Source organism: Galleria mellonella, unplaced genomic scaffold, assembly GCF_026898425.1.
Source record: "Galleria mellonella isolate WM207_F2 unplaced genomic scaffold, CSIRO_AGI_GalMel_v1 utg33, whole genome shotgun sequence".
NCBI lineage: Eukaryota > Metazoa > Arthropoda > Insecta > Lepidoptera > Pyralidae > Galleria > Galleria mellonella.
Window position 1 is genome coordinate 14,306,987 of NW_026442079.1, and position 20,568 is coordinate 14,327,554.

Sequence of the window (20,568 nt, forward strand, 5' to 3'; positions counted from 1 at the left end):
TTTGATTTAATAACGAATTGCGAGAGTTTATATGCAGCACGTGCAAATTCCTTACAATGTGAGTACTAATGGATTATTTTGTACCAGTTTCAATGCCAATTTCGTTTATGATCGAGATTATTTCGTTTAGAATAGTATAAAATATATATAATTCAAGTATATCATACCATACTAGTAGCTTACAGACCATTGCTGAACATAAGTCTCTCCCATAAGGAGGGTTTTGGGGGTAGTTGTCACGCTTGGCAGGCAGGATGGCAACCGTAGTTTGGCTTTACCGAGGTTTTAAGAGGGACGCTGCTGACCATCGCTCGACTATTCAGTTCCTTTTTTTTTATACAACTTAGAATGGCAAACAAGCCGACGGCCCACCTGATGGAAAGTGACAATCGTCGCCCATAGACACGAGCAGTACCATGGACACAACAGAGTACACTGTTTCGCCCATGATACCCCCCATGCGTTGCAATTCCTGAGGACTCAGGTGTTATTCCTCTGTACCCTGTAAATTCACGCCATATCCCACCCTTCAAACCGAAACACTGCCATGCAAATACAACTGCTTCACGGTTGAAACACGAATAGGACAGAGGTACCCAAGCAATCGACTTTTGTACAAAGTCTCCCTCTGGTAAAGTTCTGTTGTGAAGTACAAATGTTCGCCTTATATTTCATAGAATGCAAATTCATTGTTCGGCAAATACAAGTTATTATACTTAACTACTTCAGTATTACGACGATTATTTATTAGGTTAACAATAATAAAATCATAGTAGTACGTTATAAAAAAACAATCAATAGCTTGTACATCTGTTCATGTACTATTTTTATTTCATACTGTCATAGGTACGAGCATGACCGCACTTACTGGAAATTCTAGACTTCTCCCTCAGTTAGAACATGGTCTGTTTTGGAATCAGTTTATACAAAATGATAAAACCGAGCTACCTGCTAGAGGGAGGAAGGGAATGTTAGTAATGGAGACTGAGAATCCTATTGCTAGCAATATACCCAACCAGGTCGACATCCTCGCGGTACCCCCTGGAAACTATCATGGTTAATTCCTGATGAATTCATCATGATGGGCTAACTGGCCTGTTTTCATTCTCATCTATCACCCTTCACTGGTGCTCCGCCAGCGTATCCCGTTAGCGCAGGCGGGGTTACCATACCATTTTCACCCATAAAAGAAAAAAAAAAACTACCTGCTAGAGGGTAGAAGGGATTGTTAGTAATGGTGAGGTTAGTCTCCATTACTATAAATATATCCTTACAGGTCTACCTCCACGCGGTTCCCGTTGGAAACTATCGTGACCAATTTATCGTTGAATTCGTCACGATAAGCTAACTGACCTGCCTTTTCATCCTCACCTATCACCTGTCACTGTACCCCGTCAGTGTATACCCGATAGCGAAGGCGGGGTTACCATGCCATTTTTACCCATAAAAAACTACCAGCTAGATATTATGTATACAAATTTTAAGTCGAAGAAATACATGTATTTATTTTTTATTGATCCATTTTTAACGTAGGCCTATAAACACAAACACAGACTGAAAAACAAACACATTTTTAATATTGCCTAATATGAATCTCTTTAATTATATATATTCTTTATTGCACTTGAAAAAAAAAAGATACAGCGATTAGTTTAACAAATTGGTAAACTAGGGTGGGTTAACTCTAAAAGAAATCTCTTCCAGCCAACCAATGCAGTGAGGGAGGAAATAATTAGCGGGCAATCTAGTGCAGAAAAGGTACAGGGAAATGAGATTAATAGAATATAAATAAAATAATTATACACACATAGTAAATAATTATTAATATATTTAATATATACACATATATAATACATATAACAAAAGCCTTATCGCTAAGCAATCTCTTCCAGACAAGTGACATAGTATATACACATATATAATACATATAACAGTAAGTGCATAGTAGTAAATATTATTATGAGTTAAAAAGTGAAATTTCAACCATTTTTTGAAGGAAGTAATAGAAGGACTGTCCTGTATGTTAGAAGAAAGTCTGATCCACAGTATACGTCTAGTGTAGCCTTTTCTTCAAAATCAAATTTGGCAAATTTATCACAATGTAGGTATTGTTAGGATTTTTATTTATATATTCTTTATTGCACTTGTAAGTTACATAGATATACTTTATCACATACTTATATACAATATATATATATATATATATATATATATATATATATATATATATATATATACTAGTATCTTCCTGGATTTTCATTATGCGTGAAATTTATCCTCAGCAAGTCAACAAGGGTGATTTTTAGCTGGCTTTTGTGTTTTTTATTCCTTTATTCACACAAGGTACCTATGGTATATTGTCCCAAACTCATTAGTGGTATTGAGCCCTTACGTTTCAGAAGAGACTGAAAAAGGTAAAACGGTAAAGTACTTACAAAGAAAGGTTCTTTGTATGCTTACTTTGTAGCTTTTAGCAATGCGTGCCATTTCTGCAGTTGTTTGGGTATGTATAAATTTCTATTACAGTATTGTATTCTGCCAGAAGCCTCATCTTAATTAAAATGTACTTACACTTGGTTACTAATTTAACTATGTACCCACTTAAGGGTCTTTAGTTTCGACTTCTCGCACACAGTGTGAGAGACAGATAGATTCCTCCATAAGATTACAATAGTAAACTTATTACGAATACAAACAATTACAAGAAAATATTCCACTAAGAAAATAATGGGCGGCCTTATAACTAAGAGCGATCTCTTCCAGGCAACCTTTGGATAGAGAAGAGTAATTATAAACAGTTTGACTGGAGGCACGAAACTGTTCGTTTTTTAAATACATCAGGAGCGCAATCATTAGCATAAAGAGAATATCCATAATCAAAATCCCCATGTAAATCCAGAGATAATTTTTATTCCTTTTTAATCCGCATGTAGGTCCAGGGATAAATTATCGTTCTTTTCAGTCTACAAATAAATAATTTTCTATTCTCATCTATCCAAAATTTCAGTTACGAGAATTGACCTATGTAACTACAAGGTTTAAACACGATGGCTTCCAAATAAACGAGTTGTCTTGACAGTGACAGAGTGTATAGCTACTAACAAACCGTTAGGCCCTACCTAATATTTCTTGCGTTAAGGTTGACAGATGAACATAAAATCATGACGAATTCACTAGGCACTAAATACGACGGTTTCCATAATTATCAGCCGGTACTGCATAGTGGTCAGTCGAGAGGAAAGTATATATTCTTAACAAAAATCTTAATACTGTTATTTAATAGCGTACGCTGCTTATATGCCCTACCCCAAATAAGTAGGGCTCTTAAGTAGTATTATACGCTAGAAAGAAACCTAATGTAGGTAACATCAAAGACTGCATTTTTCAATTTTTTCTATTCTATTGTTGTAAAAATTTTTGTTCACTGTAGATAAATGGTTAATTATTCTGTGTGAAGTTTGCATTCTTCTATATAGGTACATAAACTATTCTTAAAATACGTATCAAAGAATACGATGTAATTGTCATCTGTAGCTTCACTGGTCCAATGTCATTAGTGTCATCGTCTAACTGAATGTCAAATCCAATCCATCAATGCTGTCAAACTACCATTTTGTTGATGTCAGTCCAACATTGCCAGATTAGGTATTTTTTCGCGTTTTTGGGTAAAATTTTTTATAATTGCGTAATTTTGGAAAATTAAAAAAAAAAGTGAAATGTGCTAGGAGATATTTGGGTAAGTTTTTTAGTAATAGTTTTAGTACTTTTAAACTTAGTATAGGTATATACTCTTTTTTCTATTAGTGTTCTATATATTTACATCATGGCATCATCATCATCTCAGCTATTATTTATCCACTGCTGAACCTGCTTCCCCCATAGACGTCATATGTATATCTACTTTTATTTATTAAATAAGTACTGTACTTTAAAAAGGTACAAATAATATAAGACAACAATAAAACTAATAAAAGAGTTACTTATTATCAATAAGTATTTTAAATTTTAGGCATAAATACAAATTTAAATATTCACATCTCTTTTTAAGAAATTCACGACATTTTTAGTGTTGTAGATCTACCAAAAAAAAAATATCCACAATTGGATTAAAATTTTTAAAATGAAGTTACTCTTTTTTTCTATATATAAAAGAATTATAAAATTCTATCTATCGCGTGCTTTGTAATATAATCATAAGAAACCAACTTTATTTATGATAAAATATATAAATAAAGTTAAGTATTATAAAAGATTAAATATATACTAATAATATTGTTTTAAGTTAAATCCTTCATTTATCTTAATCTTAAGTAATAATTTCTAATTTGTCTTTGTACGTAGACATATTTTCTTCGATGTATTTGTAAGGAAACATTTTATCTACATAATGTTAGGGTAAATAATTACAGAAAAAATATGTAACTGAAGGTATATAACGAAAAAAGAAGAAGGAAGAGTAGAAACAGTAGAAACAACCTCCTTTCGTCGTTCATTTTGTGGAACGTGGTAAAACGTAGTGAAAAATGATACGTAGTGAAAGGATAAAAATCCTGAAAATGGTAATGATTTGAGAAAAAGTATTTAAAGTTTGGGTAAAAATTAAAACACGTATCTGGCAACCCCATTGCCGTCACTGATACTTGTATGTCTAACCTGTCTGTTATCAGTTTGGTTATGAAAATATTATCCTAATTATTTTTCTTTATTACATACGTTATTTTATAAATTATACACCGTCTGTGTCTTACATGTAACGCCTGTTAATAATAATGAACGATCCTAGTTCTTACGGCTACCAGGAGGGAGGGCCGGTTGACCTACATCAGCCGCCTGCACGTATAAATCCGGTAAGTTCTCCCCCTTTTGGGTGGTAATGGTCCTTCTGCAGTATGTAATAACTTATATTGTGTAGGCGCAGTACAGATTCTCCCAGGACGAGCTGCGTGTTTTAGCCGAATGCAATAGGGAGAGCTTTATCCAACGATCGCTTCCTTTGGGCATTGGGCTGGGATTTGGCACCTACACTGCTGTGCAAGCAGGTTAGATTTTTTTCATTTAAATATTTATAAAAAATCAATGTTAATCTTGATATATATATGTCTCTAATTACAACATTAATGCTATTTTAGAATTACTAATTGCTTGTGAAATTGCAAGATTTACATTTTCATTGTTTATTTTATTTATGTCTAGATTTTTGCCAGCTACTTCATTTGTGTGGATTTCAGATGTAGGAAAGCCAATTAAATAAACTTCAATCAAAATGGCGTATTAAAATAAAATATACGTCAGATTTTAAGTTAGATCTTTAGGAACAAAAATATGAAAAATATATCCAAAGCTCACTAGTGCACACATAAAAATTAAAGTATCAAACAATTATTATTATAATCAATTAATATTGATGCTGTAATTACTATGTGACGCTAGAACAAACATACAGATAGAAAATCAAACAAAATTTCCAAAATTTATTATTTTAGTATCTATTGGTCTTATTAACACTTAATGGACAGATCGAATTTGCTCTGTCTTTCCTAGTTTCCAGGTATTTTTTGGGAAAATTAAATAAACAACAGGCAGATAATACTTTAAATAATGACATAAAAAAAATAATAATGTGTTTAAAAAAGGAACCAAAATGCAACATTAAAAATTAATGCAAAAACTTAGATGTACATGGCCAGTTCTAGGAAGTTGGAATGGAAAAATTTAAAAATCTATCGTTAAGTGTTAACCCCTAGTGTTTTAGTGTGTGTTATTAAATTTCTCCCTAATTTTATTATATTGATTGAAACGGAGATAATACTTTTAATATGCAATGAGAGGATTTTAGAATGGAAAACTACAGAAAAGATAAGGAGACAGACTAGCAATATATATTTAAATGTAAAAACAATATGTCAAAAAAAAAATATAAATTTCGAATGACAATAAAAATATAAAAATGTAGCAAGGAGTTCGCTACAGTACGCAAAACACATATATATACGAGTACATATAATTGTATCTCAAACAAGGAGCTACAGCTGTATTTTACTTATGTCTCTGCAATGCTTTACTTCTCTCGTTTTTGAAATTGTGCTTTGCGAAATCATATATTTTAACTTTGTACTGTTGCACTTTGTTTACTGCGTATGTTCATGCGAATGTTTTTTATAATAATACCTCTTATACGTTATATAGATTTGAGGTAAGCCTCAACTGTGCCATTCAAACATGAGGTTACATTTTAATAACTTATGTACTTAATTATTATTTTAAAAGTTTACAATATTTTATAATGATTTTTTAATTTGTTGTTGTTGTTTTGAATGCATTACATTTAGTGTTCCGGTTTATTGCTCACCGCCAGAAGAATAGTTTGCGAATGATAATGTGCAGTGAAATAGCGATCCCTGACTAGTATATATTGCATCTAATTTGACGTTAGATACACAGGATGCATTTCTCTTCTCCGCAGGCCACTTAAAACCAAATGCCAGGTTCGGTGCTGTCCCCAAGGTGTCGCTGGCGGTGATTGTAGGCTATTTTCTTGGCAAGCTGTCCTATCAGCAAGCGTGCGCTGAGAAGTTGATGGCTCTGCCTGGCAGTTACATTGGCCAGCTCCTCAGGGACAGGAAGGATGGAAAGACTGGAGGGTATTTTAATTTATTTAACTATTATGTAATAATATAAATATGTTTTATTTAAGTAAATATAGTTCCAAGCATTTATGAATAGTATTTTTTTATGATTCTATCACTCATAAAAAAAATTTACTACATTTTTTTTTATACAACTTAGAATGGCAAACAAGCTGACGGCCTACCTAATGGAAAGTGGTAACTATATATATATACATAAGCAGTACCATGGACATAACAGAGTATACTGTTTCGCCCATGATATCCCCATGTTGCCATTCCTGACGACTCAGGTGTTATTCCTCCGTACCCAGTAAATTCACGCCATATCCTACCCTTCAAACCGAAACACAGCCATGCAAACACAACTGCTTTACGGTTGAAACATGAATGTGACAGAGGTACCCAAGCAATCAACTTTTGTACAATGTCTCCCTCTGGTGAATTCACTTATTTTAATTTAAAAACTAAACTACTGCACCGATTTTGGTATTTTTTTTTATGTATATAAGTCTGTGAGTATATTATTTAAGATAAAAATAAAAGAATTTTCCAAATCGGCTTGTAACTGAGGTTGTTATGGGGTAGGTATGACACATAAAAAAATCAACGGAATTGAGAACCTCCTTTTTGAAGTCGGTTGAAAAAAAATATTATTTTATTTTTTACAATATGAATTTTATTATTAACAAACATCATTTTAACTGCTGTGTATTGACAGCAGGTAGGGTAATATTATATATAGGAAAAATGTTAGGACACTTGATACGACACGACAAACGCATGAACATTATAATAGAATGTAAGATAGAAGGAAGAGGGAGACCGAGACATAGTTACATCAGGCAGATCAAGGAAGGAGTTGGTGTCGTGTCGTATCAAGAGGTGAAGAGACTCGCTGAAAATCGTAGTGAGTGGCAAGAGCTCCACCGACAAGAGCGCAGCTCTTAAATAGGATAGATAGACAGGGTAATATTATAAATTAAGCTGTGTGTATGTATTACAGGACATCTCTGCAAAACCAAACACCTACAATGTTCGGTGCGGGCCCCGGGGACATATATTCGGACGCGGGCCCAGGCAGCTCGCTCAACCTCGACACTGATCGGCCGCTCTTCAACGACGACACATACAGACCATCGTACACTGATAGTATGCATACACTTACTCCATAATACTTACATCGGACTGCTTTAGTAATAGTTTTGGGAGATCCAAAATAAATCCTGATCCAAATAATCTAAGAAATATAAAAAAATTAATAGTCCCGATAGATGGCGCTAGGAAAAATGTTTGCCAGGTTTCGTTTTGTATATTTATTTTGTCCTTAACAAATTGTCTTCTAATTAAATGTACATTATACTCATAGGTGCCAATACACCACCTCAAGAGTCGACTCCGGCGCGTCCTAACCTCTCGTACGAAGACTTGAGACGTAAAAATCGCACTGAATACTCGGAAACCAAGCAAGATCCTTACAGGTGATTACAAATATATAAAAAAAAAACAAGTTATCCAGCCTGGCTCTGCACGGGTATGTAGAATTCAGCCAAATCATAACCGTGAACTGTCCACTGCTGAACATAGGCGTCCCTCTATTGGGGAGTTTTGCCAGTAGTTACTATGCTTGGTGATGGATTCGCAACTGTAGTCAAGCATGAGTGATGTTTAAAGAGGGATGCTGCTGCCCATCCTTCTGCAATTAAGTACTATTAGTTGCTTCTTACCACATTCTCGGTAAAGGAAGAGATGGCCCATTCTATGCCGGGACCACGTGGTGATAATAAAAATTATATGTAGCCTATATTCGCTAAAAATGTAGCTTTCTATAGATGAATTTTTAAAATTGATTGAATAGTTTTTAATTTTATCCATTAAAACAAAAAAATCAAATGTTTGTTTATAAATATATATATTCTATTTAAATATATTTTCAGGGTGGACCCAAACACAACACCCGTGATCAGTCGTCCGCGGCCGCCGCCTTCTTCCCCGCCCCCTGCCACCAACAAATACGGTGACGTCGTGGAATAGCCGCCATCTTTGTGTGCAACAACTGACAAAATAATCCACAAAATGGCGCGCAACTATTGTATGTCCACTTAGGTAGTAGTCAAAGCTGTAATAAATTTATAGCTTATTCAAATTTGGACTTCATTGCAAAGGGTAAAGTAACAATTTGAATAAGCAACCATGAGCACGCGAGCAGATTTATCAGTTGATATTACTTTGTGTTCATAAAATCATGTTAATAAAGTAGTTAAGAGCTGGCGAGTGTATTTATTTGTACTGTTTTTTTTTTTTTTTTTTTTGCAGGCAAAAGACAATACTCTCAGCATACTTGTTTTTAGACAAATTAAAAATTATCATTTCATACTGCCATTTAGTCGACCAAAGTTCCCTGCAGACGATGGGCAAAAGTTCGTAGTCCCTTATTGTATTATATTGGTTGTTTACATTTCGTACGGAGAACCCAAAAGAAAAATTGTTTTGTTTATTGATAAAAATACCAATAAATCTCATGATGCGTACAAATAGCAATTAAAAAAATGAATAAATATACTAAGTCAAGAATTCAAGTCTGTACAAAAATAAGATAGAGTAAAACAAGGAATATAATTGGCTGAGCTGAACTTGTCAAATTGTCTCTCTGTTGTTTGTAGGTGTACTAACATTAGGCTAAGATCATGTTATTAAAATTGCTTCATTGTGGTCTTATTATAGTAGTTAATAGTATAACATATTATAATAATAATAATATACATATATTATTGTTATTATAAGTAATAGCCTTAGACTATATAAAGCATCGAGTTTAAAAAACAGGTCAACTTATTGTCATCTAAGTGTCAAATTAACTGACTCGTTTTTCCTCTAGTCACCTTTATATTTGCGTACATTTACATGACGTGTCTTGATGTATCTATATTTTTATTATTATAAAATTATTTATTTAGATAAAAATTAAAAAAATAGCATAAAAGGTTTAAAAATAAGATAAAATACATTTCAATAACTTTTACATTTAGTAAAGTTAGTTACAATTAATTAACTCATAAATTCTATCTTTATTCGTAGGTATTTCCAAAAACACGCATAAAATTAAAACTGTTTCCAATTAATTTATTTTGATACCAATACATGTTTTAAATCTACAATTTCAAAGAAATTGGTTATGTAAAAAAGAATTTAAAATGGCCGTCACTTTTAGTGATATTATCCATATATATTTACACACATGTATTTTATCAGAGGAAGACTTTGTACAAAAGTCGATTGCTTGGGTACCTCTGTTCCATTCGTGTTTCAACCGTGAAGCAGATGTGTTTGCATGGCTGTTTCGGTTTGGAGGGTGGGATATGGCGTGAATTTACTGGATACAGAGGAATAACACCTGAGTCCTCAGAAATGGCAACGCATGGGGGTATCATGGGCGAAACAGTATACTCTGTTATGTCCATGGTACTGCTCATGTCTATAGGCGACGGTTACCATTTTCTATTAGGTGGGCCGTCAGCTTGTTTGCCATTCTAAGTTAAATAAAAAAAAAGTATACTTTAAATAAATTGGTTGAAAATGCCGATTTTCACCCTTTACCACAAAATTATAATAATTTTTAAAGAAATATAAAGTTCTACCATATTCTTTGAAATATAATAATAAATAAATAAATATTAAAGAGTAATTAGTAAAAAAAAGTATTAATTTTTTACTAATAATATTTTAATATAGAACCTTCACCTTAATGTAAGTTAATAAATTCTAATCTGGTAACCCTATCACGCACACATTTATAAAAAAGTTGACCTATTTTTTTTTTTCGAGGCATGTGTATGGGAGACACTGTCTATATAATCTAAGGTAAGGCCAAGAAAAGAAAAAGACCTGCACTAATTAGAAAAAAAAAGTTTATTATATTTTCACTAAGGTCTATTTTCCAAGTAACACTGAAGTTATAGGTGGTACCTATTAGGCCTTAATCGTGCCAAAGGTATATTCTTGAAAAACGTTTCTGTAATTGTTAATTAAAAGTTAACTAAATAAAAATTTAGTAGTTTTTTTTCAACAAATAAGCAGTATCCGTCGTCTATAGACATGAACAGTATCATGGGCATAACGGAGTACACTATGCCATTCATGATACCCCTAATGCGTTACCATTCCTTATGACTAAACTCAAGTATATTGTAGGGTAAGATTGTCAAGTCGTATTTTAAGACTAGCAACGTTACCCTATAAAATACATTATGGCTGAACATTGAATATCACTACCGTCGTATTATCTGCTGCTCATTGCTGAACATAGGGAAAGTAGTTGCCATGATTGGCAAGCGGGTTGGCAACCGCAGTTAGGCTTTAAGTAATGTTTCAGTAGGGATGCTGCAGCCGAACCCTTGATCATTAAGTTCCCTTAGTCGCCACTTACGCACCCACAGGATGGTTAAAGGATATATTATACCGAGGTACAATAAAGAAAACAGGAATTTTTTAAAAACATTATCTTTATTACGCATATAACTAACGATAAACTTAGATATATAATTCAAAACAAAAATGGAAATGTGCAACATGACTATTATTTTCATATGCGACAGACCCACGGCTGATCGCCCCGTACATGTCAAACATGCTTATATTAAAATTAAAAAAAAAAAAAAACTTTAACAAAATGTAGTTTATAAAAAAAAAAGTACAAGGACAATATAACATATTTCACACAAAACACTCATTCTCTGAACCACGAATGGCGACGTTTAGTTGCTATGGTTACAATCGCAATAATTTATATAAGGTAAGTTGAGCCTCTAGTAAACGCGACCGTCCAAGTAGACCTATGAAGTACAAAAAGCGACGTTATCCATAAAGCAATAGATTCCAGACAACCATTCGAATAAATTTCTAGTTTTGATGTTATATAAAATGTGTTAGAAATCCACAACATATTAGTTCACTATTGGTGGTCCAGTGTAGCTAATCTACATTGATTCATTCATGAATTGGTTCTTGGTGATTTAGAGGCGTGTACTGTAAGCATACACCCGCCGTCAGTCGAAGATTTTGTCAATAGGGAAGCTGGCCCACAGCTCTGTACAGATGGCGCCACTGAGACACACGTAAATGATAGCAAACAAAAAGACTTTCATCTTCTAATTTTCAAAAAATCCAAATCTTCAAAAGTTTTTTTTTAATAAATTTACAAACTAAAAGCAGACTTGAATTTTGTTGAATTTTAATTTAGTACAATGGCAACCCATTGTGATAAATATAAATGGCAATAAACTTCCCTATTAACAAAAGCGAACCAAAGACAAGATTCACACATTAATTATATTTACAATTATGGCATTGATGAGATATATTTAATATAATTCCGAATTTGTAGTGAACACTTAATTTAGTAGTCTGATTTTGAGACAGGCCTGCGAAATAAAATGTCGAGTGGATTCTTAGAGGTTTATGCTATTAATAAATTCTTTTATTTATTTATTTTTTCATTTAAACTAGAAATATCGTTAAATATAAATAAAAATTCAACGATACGTTAGTTGGTCGTCTATCAGTGGACACTGGCTAGACAAATTACAAGAAAATATAAAAAATCAACATGTTTGTTAGTTGCCGTGACATATACATGTATTGTACTTGTGAGTTATTACTTTCCTATTTGATTAATAAGTTGGCAAGAATAAGGTAAGATAAAACTCTCAAGTATAGAACGTATTTTAACACCACAACTTCGTACAGTACGATTACTGAAGACTTGTAATTTACCGTATCACGGTACGGCACAATTTCTCGTCACGATAAAAATAACGTGACGTGGCTCTCCCGATTCCTATCATACAAACAAAATATGTCTATTCAATTGCCTGACTGTAAATAGACAAAATATAGATGTTTAGATATTTTTTTAATTATTTCCGTTACAATAAGTTTTGGCTAAAACAATATGTGAAACTATTTCAAATAGATAACATTAGCAGTTGCTGTGACAGACAGATCGACCGACAAAGTCGCACAATGAAGGTTCGTTTGTACCTTTTTGGGTCGCAACCCTACAACTAAGTACCTGTACTCATTTCTACCCTGTTGTTGAATCGAGCACTAGAGGCACGGCAACCTACAAAGTCGAACGATTAAAAGGTCAATGTAATTTAAACTTTAGTTACATTATTATTAAGGCCATAAAAGGCGACAGACACTCGCCACGTACCAACCAGTATTATAGACATAGTAAATTGCTAGTTATCAAAAATATCACAATAATTTTTTTTTTGGAAGTCAATCTAGCAATCATAATTAATATCTTTGCTGATATAAAATTTTGTTTAATCTGTAAATTTACAGATTTTTTTCTGTATGCTCATTGACCTACCACCTGATGTCTTACACTATTAATAATTGTTAATGTTGTCCGATTTCACTGATGGTTTTCTACAATAATTGTATATAAAACACGATAGCTATTGGCCCCACGAATTGTTTATATTAATGATACAATAAATTCGTATTATAATTAAGATTCAGTGTACTATCATAGTACAATATGATACATAGTATATATACACAGTCAAACCTGTATAAGTGGAGGGACTGCAATCTCTTTTTTTCTTACAGAGGTTTCTCACTAACATTTTAGTGAGAAACCTCTATAAGATATAAGTAAACTGTGAGTTTAGCTTACAGGAGAGGCCTATCTCACTACACATAGAGGTCTATTAAAATACGGCTAATGTGTGCGTAATTAGAAAAAAAAAAATTGGAATTTTCTCCGCTTCTCTATCCAAAATATGTGATTGACTGGTATCATCTTGTCTGTCATTTCCATCAGTACACGTCCTCACAATGTTTTGACCGATATCGTTATAGATTTAACTGTCGTTTCTAGAGGTATAGGCAAGTAGCAATCTCATTTGAAGAGGTAAGCGGGTGAAAAATTTGTGTCACGTATACAGGTTATGTTACTCACTTTTAAGTGGGCAAAATGACGGGACCTGGTAAATATTCTCATTAATAGAGTTTTCTCGTTTATCCAGTTCTCACTTACTCAGGTTTGACTGCAATATGTTTTTCTATATCTGGCACAAATGGTGGGCAATCTTCAGATTTTTTTTTATATAAATTAATGACTTAAAAACAAATTTAACTAAATGTAACTTTACATGCTCAAGTATACAGGCAACGGTTTCAGCTTGTTTGACATTCCTAGTGGTATAAAAGAATATCCAATATTAATATAAATTTACCAATTAATATGAAAAAATAATAAAGAGGCATTCTTAAAATGTTATTTGTACCAAATATAGAAAAAAACATTTTACTTAATTTCAATTATATAATGAATAATTAAAATAAAACTAATTTAATAGAAATAATAAGTAGGTCGCCATTTTGACATCAAACTACTCCTATCCAGTCTCAGAATTTTGTAGCTTTTGTACACTTTTTTTAATTGAAATTGAGAGATTGGTTTAAAAAGTGAGAAGTAAGTGTCCGTAGGAATTAGGTGCGCTTTTATTAATCAGAATTAAATTCTGTTTACTGTTTTTAAGCAGTATCATTTTGCTCTGTCATTTCGGTGACAATTTGGGCCAAATTATTTTGTTTATAATTTATTATGGAGACACTTTATTTGTATTATACAAAAGTAACTGCAGCCCAGCATAAGCTAGCTAACACGGGAGGTACCATTCCAATTTCATGTATTAAAAAAAATTGCCCCAGCTGCACCCAATCATATCGACGGATAGTTAGTTAATTTATCGAATAGTCAACAAAAACAGTAATTTGAAAAACAAAAAAAAAAAACTCAGTCGATTTGGAAACATAATCATTTACCTAATATATATATAAAATTTCTTTAACACATCGTATACCTAATTAACTAATCCAATAATATAACCATAAAGACCCTTCGGGCGAATGAAACAGAAAAAAAAAAACATTACCAAGTCAAGATCTTTAATGCTTTACAAACATTATGTGGCTAATATAGAGTGCAATTTATGGGGTCGATTCCAAGACATCAGTGCTAATATATCACTAGAGGGGGGAAAGGGATTGTTAGTAATGGGGTCAAATGGCCCTCAATATACCCTGTCAGGTCGACCTCCACGTGGTTCACCCTGGAAACCATCGTGAACAATTCTAGTTTAATTCGTCAGGAGACGGGCTAACTGACCTACTTTCATCTTCGTCTGTCATCCCTCACTGGTGCCCGGCCAGTGTATACCAATAGCGCAGACGGGGTTACCATACCATTATCATCCATTAAAAAAAATCTCTAAAATAAAATTCAATTAAAACATATGAGTGCTAAATAGAACTATAAAGCTTTAGTTAATGCAGATATTCAGATCTGAAATTTTTGTTTTTTTTTTGTTTGTTTTTTTATTTGTGCTTTTTTATTTTCATTATTTCATCTCTTTTGCTGTGTATTATGTGTATGTCTTTTTTTTTTAATTGTAATTTGTGTGCTGTAAGTAATGTAAATAAATTATCCATCTATCTATCTAACTGCAAAATTAGAGAATTGTGTTTAAATATCGACCCCAACACTCTAAAATTGATGAATCAATAAATTTATCTACTTAGAAACGTAATAGTTTTAATTGGACACACTGTTTAGTCAATTTAGAAAATTAAATTTAATAATTCATGTCCTGTGGTCATAAATATTCAACGAACAGTCAGCATTAATGTTTGGCACATGTTATTATAGACTTTATTCACTACACTGTAGAGTTTAATTATAAATATATATATGTACTTAGTACAAATGTCGGCAAGCACACACAAGCTATGCATACTTGTAAAATTGTATATTTTGTATAGAACAATAATTTCATTTTTTTTTTTTTATTTATAATAATCAGACTAGGAATTTAGTTTCGAAAAGTGCAACACTATTACCCACTTAGATATAGGAACACTTAATTGAACATATAATAGCATAGTTTTTTTTTCACCTAACAAAGTTAAAACACTTTCTGCGAATCGTACATATCTTATTTTCTAATTTTAATAGGTAATATATATATATATATATATATATATATATATATATATATATATATATATATATACGAGGTTTGTCCGGAAAGTACGTATAAAAGTTTTTTAAAAATTTTATTTTACAATTATTCAGGTAAATCAATTTTATCCCCTTCAAAGTACTCCCCCTGTGACATAATGCACTTGTGCCAACGCCGTTTCCACTGTGAGAAGGCTCCTTGAAAGTCCTCTGGTTGTAGGTTTCTCAGCTGCCCCGTCGTAGCTTTTTTTATCTTATTTATGTCCCCCAAATGCCGCCCCCGAAGTACCAATTTGGTTTTTGGGAACAAGAAGAAGTCACACGGGGCCAAATCCGGCGAATAGGGGGGTGTTCGGTCACCGTAATGGAATTTTTACTCAAAAACTCACGGACAACAAGAGAGGTGTGGGCAGGGGCATTGTCGTGGTGAAGAATCCAACGCCCCTCTCGCGCCAATTCTGGACGAACTCGTGCCACACGAGCTTTGAGGCGTCTGAGCACATCGACGTAGAATTTTCCATCAACTGTCTGGCCTGGAGGGACGAATTCTTGATGGACAATCCCCCGAACATCGAACTCTTTCTCGGCCCTCTCTGAATCTTTTTAGCCACTTGTGGACGGTTGGTTCCTTCACAGCATCATCCCCATAAACTGTTCTGAGATCGGCAAAAATTTCACGGCCATTCTTGCCGAGTTTCGAGATAAACTTGATTACGACGCGCTGCTCTTCAACGGAAGCGGGCTCCATGCCGACGGGGTTTCGTTAAGAGGTAACTTCACAGATGGCGTGACAAGCCAGTTCGCACCGCACGGCGGTCAGACCAGAACTGAAGCATTGTTAGGGACATAAGGAAGGGGTCCTGCGCTTACCTGGCCTCCCCACTCCTCTTTCTCGCATTCCAGAACACTTTTATACGAACTTTCCGGACAGACCTCGTATATACCTATACAAAATAAATTCATATAAAAATTCCTTAATTAATATCCTAGTAACAAAATTTTCGTAAACAATAATTATCTTTAAACAGAAAAAAAAAACTATAATTCATATAACAGTCACGCGCGTTACCTTACAATAGACATGTCGGAAGCGCTGCGTCCTCAACATTTACTTTAAGAAAATGGCAACACAGATTTTTTTTTGGCTGTCGAGACTTATAGTTAACGACGGAATTTATACAACGGTCCAAGCAGAGTACCGGCGCAGTCTAACAATGTTTATTGGCTTGTAATTTAAAGGCGAGTAGAATCAGAGTTTACTTAGATAAAAAAATTTACAATCTGCGAACTACAGAGTTCGTATTGTACAATTCTATGAAGAGAATAGGCGTATATTAAAATGTAATTTAAATATATATATAACTACTAAGGACAGAAGGGGAAAAATATTGGGACACTTGATACGACACGATGAACTTATGAACATTATAATAGAAGGTAAGATAGAAGGAAGGAGGGGGAGAGGGAGACCAAGGCATAGTAAATCAGGCAGCTCAAGGAAGGAGTGGGTGTCGTGTCATGTCGTATCAAGAGGTGAAGAGACTCGCTGAAAATCGTAGTGAGTGGCAATAGCGCATATATATATATATATATATATATATATATATATATATATATATATATATATATATATATATTATTATTATATAATATTTTAATATATTTACTACATTAGCCGTTAACTACCCACTGCTGAATATAGACCTTCCTCATAAGAGAAGTCTTGCCAGTAGTTGCCATATTTGTCAGGCACGTTGGCAAATACAGTTAGGCTATGGCGATGTTTTAATAGGGACGCTGCTGCCTATCTCTCAACCTTCAATATATAACTAAGATTTTATTTAGTAAGTATATATACATACCATGATTGTTAATTAAATTAACTTGACAGGCTATCGCATGTATGTATGTATGTATGTAAATTTTTTTATGCGCATGTAATCTACTTGTACCGCATTCCGTCCACAACATCATACTAATTATTTCAACATTCAGGTATCAATTGTAAAAGAAATATAACACGTAGTATGTTCGAACAACAATACAATACAACAGTGTGTCTGTACCCACACATTAATAGGTAACATAGAAAAAAAAAAGAAACTATACGAGGTTTGTCCGGAAAGTACGTATAAAAGTTTTTTAAAAATTTTATTTTACAATTATTCAGGTAAATCAATTTTATCCCCTTCAAAGTACTCCCCCTGTGACATAATGCACTTGTGCCAACGCCGTTTCCACTGTGAGAAGGCTCCTTGAAAGTCCTCTGGTTGTAGGTTTCTCAGCTGCCCCGTCGTAGCTTTTTTTATCTCATTTATGTCCCCCAAATGCCGCCCCCGAAGTACCAATTTGGTTTTTGGGAACAAGAAGAAGTCACACGGGGCCAAATCCGGCGAATAGGGGGGGTGTTCGGTCACCGTAATGGAATTTTTACTCAAAAACTCACGGACAACAAGAGAGGTGTGGGCAGGGGCATTGTCGTGGTGAAGAATCCAACGCCCCTCTCGCGCCAATTCTGGACGAACTCGTGCCACACGAGCTTTGAGGCGTCTGAGCACATCGACGTAGAATTTTCCATCAACTGTCTGGCCTGGAGGGACGAATTCTTGATGGACAATCCCCCGAACATCGAAAAAAACAATCAACATTGTCTCGGCCCTCTCTGAATCTTTTTAGCCACTTGTGGACGGTTGGTTCCTTCACAGCATCATCCCCATAAACTGTTCTGAGATCGGCAAAAATTTCACGGCCATTCTTGCCGAGTTTCGAGAGAAACTTGATTACGACGCGCTGCTCTTCAACGGAAGCGGGCTCCATGCCGACGGGGTTTCGTTAAGAGGTAACTTCACAGATGGCGTGACAAGCCAGTTCGCACCGCACGGCGGTCAGACCAGAACTGAAGCATTGTTAGGGACATAAGGAAGGGGTCCTGCGCTTACCTGGCCTCCCCACTCCTCTTTCTCGCATTCCAGAACACTTTTATACGAACTTTCCGGACAGACCTCGTAAGAGAATTGCTAAAGTTAACGCAACAATACAGTTAAATGGCAACTATTTTTAGCAATAAAAAAATAATTTTAAAACAATATAGTTGGCAATTTTTTTTTTTTATTTCAAACTTGATTGACCTTTAATAAGGACACTTATAGAATCATAAATGTATCTCTTAATACAATATAAAATGCACGGTCTCAATGTTTAGTCCGAACTTTCATGACTTATCGACCTAGTGATAAAAATCATGGAACTAAATCATTTTTCCCGTCACCATTAACAGCCTTTCACTGTCCACTGTTGAACATAAGCCTCCCCCTTGCAGGGTTTTGCCCGTAGTTGCCACGCTTGGCAGGCAGATTGGCAACCGTAGTTAGGCTTTGGAGATATTTTAAGAGGGACGCTGCTGCCCATCCCTCGCTATCTCTTAGTCGCCTCTTACGACATCCACGAGAAAGGAAGGGGTGGCCTATGCTAAGCCGGGACCACACAGACGATTTTTCCCCTTGGATAAAAGAAATTCCACTACTATTTTAAATAGGAAAATTTAGATATATATGTTACTCAATAATACTAAAATAACCGAATGGATACCGCACCCATGAAACAACCATTAGGGATTAGGTTTGAATTGGGATCGGTATGCAATAGTTTGCATTGGCTACACCAATATGTACCCACCACAAGTTTGGTACGTACACAGTTGGTAGGGTTGGCACATAGGTTATTTTTATCCACGGGATTCAGCTAATATCAAATGTAAAAGTTTGTAAAGATGCTCGGACCATTGTGACTCGATCACGACCAGTAAGGTGGATAGATTTGAACAAAAATGGGTGCGGAGTGGGACGATTGAGTAACGTGCAAAATGAAGGTACCCTCACTTTACAAAATTTTTGGATTATCTCGGCCATGGTGCACGGTTTCACATGAGTGCTATCACTAGGTTTCGACTTGGTATACCTTCTGACTCTATACATATTCTGAGATAAAACACGAGATTTCATTGTAATCTTAGATCAAATACCTCTAGCCTAGATAGAGTATCTCAATAGACATACTTCACCGAACACAGACCAAAGTGTATATTTGTATTAAACGATAAAAAACAATTCTTAAATTGATAAAATGCTACAGATCTGCAGGATTTTTAAAGGAATTACATTGCGACACTGAAAAATAGCTCATATTTCTTATATGAATCAGCCAAACGCCACTTGGACTGGCTGATCGTATTTGACGTTCCATTCCATTCTGTTGCGAATTCAATTTGAGATATATGATCTAAGATGGTACTACAGTGTCTATGGCAGAGGCCAGGGCAGCCCCGAGATGTTGATAGGACCGCCGAGGCCCGCGTCGGCTTCCAAGAGGCTCATAATGACGGCCATAGCCGCTTCGCCATTACCGTCTATACCAAGCGTCGGGAGAGGAGGTGAAGCCGGCGGGGGGGTGCCCATGGGCATGGGTTCACTCGTGGTGGGCGGCGGCGAGTTGTCCGCGCCGGCTGAGCTCAGGGACACGTTATTCCTCACTTGGCTGTAGGAAGCCATATCCATGCCGAAGATATTGTCCACTAGCGACCCCTGGCCAGAGACAAACTGTTCTAATATGTTAGTGGATTTTCGTGTACATGTGAGACGATTTTGTAAAGGTATTAGGACCGCTATCTAGTAGATAGAGCGACAACCTCAGATGTGTTGTAGGAAGTCCATGAACGCAGTTGCATCCATCGAAAATTCTACAGAGAACGATCATGCCCCCATAGACAAAATACAAACGAATCTCTTAATAGAATAGTTGTCGCTAGCGATTCTATCGATTCATTTGTAGCTTGTCTAGGGTGGCTGTACTAACTAGCTAGTTGAGCTTTCACTACAGAATTTTATGGGTAGGATAGGATCTATATTCATT

General features: G+C 34.7%; 2 protein-coding genes across 8 annotated transcripts in view; one reads left to right on the forward strand and one right to left on the reverse strand.

The window, feature by feature from the left end:
• The first annotated feature begins 4,619 nt into the window (after positions 1-4,619).
• On the forward strand, positions 4,620-8,897 carry LOC113519585 (OCIA domain-containing protein 1-like). The gene is made up of 6 exons (XM_026904702.3): positions 4,620-4,847; positions 4,913-5,039; positions 6,464-6,641; positions 7,633-7,778; positions 7,996-8,107; positions 8,564-8,897. Exons 1-6 carry the CDS (start codon positions 4,770-4,772, stop codon positions 8,658-8,660), a joined length of 738 nt encoding a protein of 245 aa, XP_026760503.2. The 5' UTR covers positions 4,620-4,769; the 3' UTR covers positions 8,661-8,897.
• A 9,085-nt stretch (positions 8,898-17,982) lies between these two features.
• The window catches only part of LOC113516411 (protein cycle), a 121,229-nt gene continuing 118,643 nt past the window's right edge, over positions 17,983-20,568 (reverse strand). For 5 of the 7 annotated variants that reach the window (XM_052896630.1, XM_052896633.1, XM_052896632.1 and 2 more), the window contains one exon: positions 17,983-20,255. In XM_052896630.1, coding sequence (XP_052752590.1) covers positions 19,959-20,255 — 297 coding nt within the window. In that variant the 3' untranslated portion in view covers positions 17,983-19,958. The remainder of the gene's footprint in view (positions 20,256-20,568) is intronic. The other 2 variants (XM_052896628.1, XM_052896631.1) reach the window with 1 other exon arrangement.